At 56.5% G+C, this 7,859-nt stretch overlaps 1 protein-coding gene and 1 long non-coding RNA gene across 2 annotated transcripts; one reads left to right on the top strand and one right to left on the bottom strand.

The window, feature by feature from the left end:
* Window positions 1-284: 284 nt before the first annotated feature.
* Window positions 285-4,185, bottom strand: AANAT (aralkylamine N-acetyltransferase). Its single transcript, XM_063175675.1, has 3 exons — window positions 4,029-4,185; window positions 2,964-3,118; window positions 285-1,475 (listed from the first exon to the last, which is right to left on the bottom strand). Exons 1-3 carry the CDS (start codon window positions 4,183-4,185, stop codon window positions 1,170-1,172), a joined length of 618 nt encoding a protein of 205 aa, XP_063031745.1. The 3' UTR covers window positions 285-1,169.
* Window positions 4,186-6,439: 2,254 nt separating this feature from the next.
* On the top strand, window positions 6,440-7,859 carry LOC134429012 (uncharacterized). Its single transcript, XR_010030517.1, has 3 exons — window positions 6,440-6,498; window positions 7,388-7,562; window positions 7,667-7,859. It is a non-coding gene; the product is annotated as an uncharacterized LOC134429012 (long non-coding RNA).

Genomic DNA, 7,859 nt, shown 5'->3' with positions numbered 1-7,859 from the left:
CAGGGAGGGAGCTGGGCTGGGTCACTCAAACCCTTCCCTGGGAGGACACAGGGTTTGGAGGGTCTCAGGCAGAAGGAGAAGCCAAACCCTTGGATCCATGGAGCCTCCTGATCCTGCCTGAGGGCAGAGTCACCCCTGCCTTTATCCCACCCTTCCCTGAATCACCTGAGGCTGAGGTGCCCCAAGGTGCCCTGGATTTGTCCCCTCACACCAGCTGGTGCCCTCCCTCAGGCCATGGTGGTGAGATCGTGATCCAAGCAGGGCAGGAACACACATGGGCTGTGTAGAAAATCACCACCACATCTTTATTTGCTGCTTTCCAACAACCTGCATTGTTTGCAAAAGGCTTGTCCTGTGGGTCTGGGACAGGGAGGACCAAAATGGTTTGGGCTGGTTCCCTGGGGAGGCTCTGCAATGTGCAGCTCAGGGGGCTGGAAGGATATGTGTGGGCAGGGGGTGGCTGCCACGGCCCCTGCCTGGCCTGGGGGCTGCTCAGGGAGGGCTTGGCCATGGTGTGCTCCACTCATGGTGGTGGTGATGGTGGGAGGGGTGCCAGGCTGGGGCACGTGTTTGCAGGGGCTCTTCTGGGTGTCTCAGCAAACCATGGTGGGTGCAAGTGTCCTCAGACCAGCAGAGCCCCCAGCCATTCCCAGGGCAAAGCCTTCCCATCCCAGGGGGCTCATGGCCAGGGCAGCTCAAGCAGAGCCCAGGGAGCTGAGGGATCCAGCAGGGCCTGGCAGGAATTCCTGTGCCCAGCCCAGGGAGCTGATGCTTCCAGCAGGATCCAGCAGGAACTCCTGTGCCCATCCCTGGCTCAAGCAGAGCCCAGGGAGCTGAGGCTTCCAGCAGGATCCTGCAGGAATTCCTGTGCCCAGCCCAGGGAGCTGATGCTTCCAGCAGGATCCAGCAGGAATTCCTGTGCTCAGCCCAGGGAGCTGATGGATCCAGCAGGACCCAGCAGGAATTCCTGTGCCCAGCCATGGCTAAAGCAGAGTCCAGGGAGCTGATGGATCCAGCAGGACCCTGCAGGAGCTCCTGTGCCCAGCCCTGCAGGGATGGGATGGGGCCAGGCCGGCGTGGCTGCAAGGCAGATGTGGCAGAGGGAGCAGCTGTATCCAGGGCCAGCTGGGGATGATGGATGTGGGCACGGAGAGGGGCTGCAGCTGCCCTCAGCAGCCGCTGTTCCTGCGCATGAAGGCGTGGCCGCGCACGGCGTGCTGCATCTCCACGAAGGCCAGGTCCCCCACGGTCACCTGGCAGGGCCCCAGCGCCTGGAAGCCGCACTTCTGGTAGAAGGGCACGAGGAAGGGCTGGCACATGAGCAGGGCGCGGCGGGCGCAGGGCAGGCAGCGCAGGTGCTGCAGGTAGCGCCACATCAGGATGGAGCCCTTGCCCTGCTGGCGCACGGTGCGGTGCACGGCCAGCACGTGGATGTGCACGGCCGAGCCCTGCGGCTTGTGCAGGGTCAGGGCTGCCTGCAGGGGGAAACAGGGCTCAGCAGGACATGGGGGTCCCATCCTGCTTCTTATTCCCCACCCCAAAGAACCAGGGTCAACATCCTCCCCGTGCCTGTTCACCTCCCCACATCGTCCTCGGAGGGTTTTCAATTTTAAAATTAATGTTGAGGGGAATTGCTGAACATGTGTTTTAATAGCATGGTTTAAATTAATTTAATTTCTGCCAGAAAGTTCATTTCTACCAGAGCAGCCCTGTGTATGGCCGAGCCCTGCGGCTTGTGCAGGGTCAGGACTGCCTGCAGGGGGGAACAGGGCTTAGCAGCACATGGGGGTCCCATCCTGCTTCTTATTCCCACCCCAAAGAACCAGGTCAACATCCTCCCCGTGCCTGTTCACCTCCCCACATCGTTCTGTTGGAGTTGTTGCTACATTCAGAGGCCTGTGGGCCAGAATAAAGCTCTGGATCCAAACCCTCCATCAGAACCAACTCCTTTCCTTCACCATCGCCTTAAAGTTTCTCCACCAGAGGTAAACCTGAGCTCTTGCTTACCTGGACTTGTCCCCAAGTGCCCAGCTGCAGCACACAGCTGGCCAAAAGTGTCTCTGAGGTGAAATCACCACAGTTGCCACCTTTGGTCAAGCAGCAAGGCCCAGACAAGGCCAGGCATGTCCCATCTGGCTATACTGGTATTTATTCCAATACCCAAAGAACCAGGGTCCCCACTCTCTCCATGCCTGTTCACCTGCCCTCATTGTCCTCGAAGGGTTTTTGATTTTAAAATGAATGTTGAGGGGAATTGCTTGGCGTATTTTTTAACAGCATGGTTGAAATTAATTAATGAGAATGTTCATTTCTACCAGAGCAACCCTGTGCACGGCCGAGCCCTGCGGCTTGTGCAGGGTCAGGGCTGCCTGCAGGGGGGAAACAGGGCTCAGCAGGACATGGGGGTCCCATCCTGCCTCTTATTCCCCACCCCAAAGAACCAGGGTCCTCACTCTCCCCATGCCTGTTCACCTCCCCACATCATCCTTGAAGGGTTTTTAATTTTAAAATGAATGTTGAGGGGAATTACTTAGCATATTTTTTAACAGCGTGGTTGAAATTAATTAATGAGAATGTTCATTTCTACCAGAGCAGCCCTTTAGCAGTTAATCTGGGAGCAGATTTTGGGAGTAGCCTCAGGGCCCCAGAGAGATTCTCCTGGTGCCGAGGCTCTGGCAGGGCTGGTGCCCTGCTGGCTCACTCAAACCCTTCCCTGGGAGGACACAGGGTTTGGAGGGTCTCAGGCAGAAGGAGAAGCCAAACCCTTGGATCCATGGAGCCTCCTGATCCTGCCTGAGGGCAGAGTCACCCCTGCCTTTATCCCACCCTTCACTGAATCACCTGAAGCTGGATTTTCCCCTTCTCCCCTGAGGCTGAGGTGCCCCAAGGTGCCCTGGATTTGTCCCCTCACACCAGCTGGTGCCCTCCCTGGTGGTGCCCGAGGGGGAAGGACTGGGTCATACCTGGCTGAGCCTCTCCTGGTCCCAGAGGGAGCCGATGATGAAGGCCACGAGCCGCCCTTCCTCAAACCAGCCGAGGGACAGCTCCGGGCACAGGTTCAGGAAGTGTCGGATCTCATCCAGGTGCAGGGGACAGTCCCCAGAAACCGAAATAAAGGCTGGAGGGGGCAGTGGTGAACACAGTGAGAGACACAAAGCACACCCAACCCAGAAACACTCCCAGCACTGACGTAGGGCAGGGAAAGTGGGATGTGGTGGGGAGAGATGGCATGTGTCCTGCTGCCTGCTGGGTCTGAAGGAGATCTGAGGGACACAGATGGTCCCAGGGAGCAGTTCTGCTTCTCCAGAGGCAGCTCCCCATGACCCAGTGACCAGCTCGTGACTCTGCAGGTGCTGGATTGAGCCCTCACTCTCAGCATCTTCCTGGCTGCCCCTGCCCTCAGAGATGAGGGAGAAATGGGCTAGGTGAGTTTCCCCATGGCCCAGTAACCAGCTCCTGATTCTGCTGGCTCCAGAGCCACAGCAGCAGGTGATGAATTGAGCCCTCCCTCTCAGCATCTTCCTGGCTGCCCCTGCCCTCGGAGAGGAGGGAGAAATGGGCTAGGTGAGTTTCCTCATAGCACAGTGACCAGCTCCTGATTCTGCTGGCTCCAGAGCTACAGCAGCAGGTGATGAATTGAGCATCTCTCAGCACCTCCTTGGCTGCCCCTGCCCTTGGAGAGGAGAGAGAAATGGGTTGGGTGAGGGAAGCTATGGTGGAGGAAATGTTACCAGGGTGGCACCTCAAAGTGTCCCTGCGCAGGAGGAGGCAGAGCGTGGTGTCCTTCCTCCCACTTCCCCTTTTGCTACCCCGTCTTTCACAGGGCTGCTTTGGGCTCCTACCAGGGTGAGCTGGGGCCGTGCTTCCCCAGCTCATTAACCCCAATTCCTCCACCCCATCAGGGAGCCCGTGGTGGCCCCAAGCCAGGACCACGAGGGCACCCACGGGGGAATCCAGCGCTACAAGGAGCACAAGAGGCTGTGCTGGGAGCAGATCCCGGGGGATGCAGCAGACGGGGTCTCCGCTACCTTCGCGCTCGATCTCGAACACGCTGGCGGCGTCGCCGGGCCCGAGGCAGCGGAACTCGCTGGCGGGCAGCGTGTGCCGGCGCTGGCCCCCGGGCGGGCTGCGGGGCGAGCGCAGCTGCGCCGGCTTCAGGAACGGCAACGCGCTGAGTGCCGGCATCCTCCGGTCCAACGATCCTCCGGTCCTCCGGTCCTCCGATGGTCCTCTTCCTCCTCTTCCTCCTGCTCCTCCTGCCCGGCTTCCCGCCGCTCCCTCGCCTCAGGGCAGCCCCCGCCGGCTCCCGCGCCCTTTATTCCAGCCGAGCTCCTCCAGCACCGCTAGCCAGCACAGGAATCTGTTGTTCACAGACAGGATTAGGCTGCTTGCCCCCGTTTTGCTGTTTGTATATACGGCAGATAGCCACCCCCTGTCACAGGCATCTTTTCATGAAAATCTTTTCTTTAAGATTTTTCTCCCTTCTGAGAAGCTGAGAGGCCTCAGGAACAAAATGTAAACAATGGTTATCTGCTGCTGTGGAATGCAACAGGTGGATCCGTGATTGGTCTCCTGTGGATGTTTGGATTTACTGACCACTCACGGCAGAGCTGTTCTCGCTTTCTGCCGGGACACAGACCTTTGTTTATTAATTCCTTTTCATTCTTAGCTTAGCTAGCTTCTGAGAACTTTCCTTCTATTCTTTGTAGTATAGTCATAATGTAATATATATCATAAAATAATAAATCAAGCCTTCTGAACGTGAAGTCAACATTCTCGCCTCTCTCTTCACCCTGAAGACCCTTGCAAGCCCTGTAACAACCCCCAGTGGCCCAGCTGCCCTCGCTGTGAGCTGGGGACACAGGGGGGACTGGCACTGGCTGTGAGCAAAGCCCAGGGACCAGGGGGACAGAGCACAGTGATCCAGGTGGTGGCACGGAGCAGGGAGAGGGGACAGAGCTGCCAGAGCTGGAGCAGGTGTGGGGCTGAGCATCCTGCCCAACATTGCCCAGCCCGTGACAGCACCAGGGCAGGAGAACCCTGGAGCTGCTGCCCTGGGGACAGGCAGGGTGGGATGTGCCTGCAGGAAGCTAAGAGCTGGAAAACAAGCATCTATCTGTGTGAAAGTTCCCTGTGATGCTCTGGTGTTTGTAGAGCAGCACAGCTGTGCTGGAGCAGGAGGTCACAGAGGTGCCCTGACAGGGACACACATCAGGCAGCCTGAGCCATCTCCTCCAAAGCACAATCTGGCAGGATTTACCCCTTCTCTGATTCACTGAGCAGGTGAGTGACCCAATCTGGCAGGATTTACCCCCTTCTCTGATTCACTGAGCAGGTGAGTGACCCAATCTGGCAGGATTTACCCCCTTCTCTGATTCACTGAGCAGGTGAGTGACCCAATCTGGCAGGATTTACCCCCTTCTCTGATTCACTGAGCAGGTGAGTGACCCAATCTGGCAGGATTTACCCCTTCTCTGATTCACTGAGCAGGTGAGCAACCCAATCTGGCAGGATTTACCCCCTTCTCTGATTCACTGAGCAGGTGAGTGACCCAATCTGGCAGGATTTACCCCCTTCTCTGACCCACTGAGCAGGTCAGTGACACAGCTTCACCTCTGTTGGCTTCTCAGGTCATGTCCATGCTCACAGAGGTAGGTCCCTGGCAGGTCACTGAGGCTGAAGGCCTTGGCTGTTCTCCCTGGTGAGGTGCCCTCAGGCTTTGCCCCCTGCCCCAGCAGCTTTGGGTAGCTGACCCCACCAGACACAGCCCAGGACACTCCACCTTCAGCATGGGTTCCCCCAAGAGGGTCCCCAGCACCCCAGGTCACCTGGCAGCACCCATCCTGCACAGCCCAGACAAATCCCTTGACCTGGATCAGAGCCTGTGGCTCCAATCTGCCTCTGCTTTCACGTGTGAGTGAACCGAGTCAATAAACCCAGAGAGGAGCACAAACTGGGTGAATAACTTCACAAAGCACACACGTCCTGCAGACAGAAATAGTGGGAATGGCTTTCAGAGCCACCCATTCAACCATCCATCCAAACTCAGAGCAATATGCAAGCAATTTCCAGCGAAGCCAGAGCAAAGCCAGGTCATTTTTGATTATTGTTTCAGAGGTGCCGGCTTTCCCTGCTAATTATAGGCTTGCCTCCAGCTAATAGGATTTATGGAAACAAAAGCATTACCAGGACAAACATTGCACAGGGCACAACTGGCACAAGCTGGGAATTTTCCATCCTGAAATGCCAAGGGCTGGATGCTTGAAATGCCAGTGTTATCCAGCCTGAGGTGAGACAGGGTGGTCAGGATTTGTTTTCAATGAGCGGCTGGTTTGGCTGTGGGTGTGTATCTGAGGGATCAGATCCATCAGGGACGCAGGGTTTCCTTGGCAGGGGAATTATTTAGCATCCCCAGTGCTCATTCCAGCCACCAAGGACTGACTGAAGCCATGCTGGGAAGGGGTGGTTCATGCTCCTGCAGCAGGGAAGTAAAGCAGGGTGAGCTGGCAGGGAGAGTGGGGTGCTAGGGGAGCGGGTCTGATGTTCACAGAGCTTATTGTCAAACCCTCTGGAACTCCCCGTCCCACTAATTGGATTAGGGACTCATCTGCATGAATAAATCCCAGAGTAGGCAAGAGGGCAAGCTCAGGGGACCCTGAAAATGCAGTGGTGGCTTGAAAATGTGCAGTGGTGGTTTGAAAATGTGCAGTGGTGGTTTGATCCTGGGGGTGCTGAGTGCCTGGGCTGAGTTCTGGGGATGCTGAGGAGGAGATCCCAGCTGGATCAGGCTGGCATGGCTGTGCAGGGGTGGCAGGGCAGAGAGGGCAGCTGAATGTGGCCTCAGGCAGGGCCAGCATTTCAGTTTCCGTGGGGATTACGGAGCTGGATCGTGGAATCACAGCACGGTTTGGGTTGGAAAGGGCTGGTAAAGGTCATGCAGCTCACCCCTCTGCAGGGAGAAGGGACCAGCCCAGGCTCCTCAGGGGTGTTTGCTCTCCAACAGCCACCATCCAGTGCTCACTGTCCAAATCTTTATCCCAGAGCATATGGAGGCTGGAAACAACTGAGTCACAAGAAGTCTCTACAGGGACATCCACAGAGCTGGAGGTTCAAAACCTCCTGTTTAAGTGGCAGCTGCAATCCCATCAGAGAAAACTGGGAAAGGGCAATCAGGTCCCTCCAGCTATTTTTGGGAATTGCCTGAGACTCCAGCCAGCAACATCACCCTGGAGCAGTAGCCAGGGAAGGGGAAAGGTTGCTCCTTGCTTGTTTTCCTTGCTTTTTTTCCCCTCCAGCATGTTATTCCTGGCAACCCAGGTTACACAGCTGAAGGGCTGATGTATTTATGTTTGTTTTCTGGAAATGAACTTCTTGCTTTGCTTCTCAGCTCCCTGAGGAGTTGAAGGTCTTCTGAGGAGGGAGGGTTACATAGAACCTGCAGAGCACAGAGGAACCAACAGTGCTCCCTAACCCTGGAGAAAGCCCGAGCCCTGCACAGCCATGGGGGGACCATGGGAAGCATCAGACCTGCAGAAGTGAAGAAACTCTGCCCAGGTCCCAGAGTAAGTGAGAAACAGCAATGAGGAACATTCTCTCTCCATACCTCACCTGTTCTCTGATGCTCCAGCAAGGCCTCCTGTATTTGTTGATTTCTCGTCTATCCCAGGCTGAATTTTGTGCTGTGACTCCTTGCCAGGCCTGTCTGAGATGAGCCCACCATGTCTGTGTGTCATAGCAGTGAACCAAGAGCTTGCTCTGTAAATTTTTCCTGCCATCACTTGTGTTTGTGCACCAGAGATCAGAGCATCCCCACGGTACAGAGAGATGCTCACAGCTAAATAAACAGGCAGGTGCACAGA

Source organism: Melospiza melodia, chromosome 24 (assembly GCF_035770615.1).
Source record: "Melospiza melodia melodia isolate bMelMel2 chromosome 24, bMelMel2.pri, whole genome shotgun sequence".
NCBI classification, from domain to species: Eukaryota; Metazoa; Chordata; class Aves; order Passeriformes; family Passerellidae; genus Melospiza; species Melospiza melodia.
Note: the sequence above shows the minus strand (reverse complement) of the source record. Positions and strands in the feature narration are given on the sequence as shown.

Coding starts and splice junctions, on each gene's coding strand:
- AANAT (XM_063175675.1), bottom strand. CDS start 4,185: ATGCCGGCACTCAGCGCGTTGCCGTTCCTGAAGCCGGCGCAGCTGCGC. Junction 3,119..4,028: donor GTTCGAGATCGAGCGCGAAG/GTAGCGGAGACC, acceptor TGCCCCCTCCAG/CCTTTATTTCGGTTTCTGGG. Junction 1,476..2,963: donor ACCAGGAGAGGCTCAGCCAG/GTATGACCCAGT, acceptor TTCCCCCTGCAG/GCAGCCCTGACCCTGCACAA.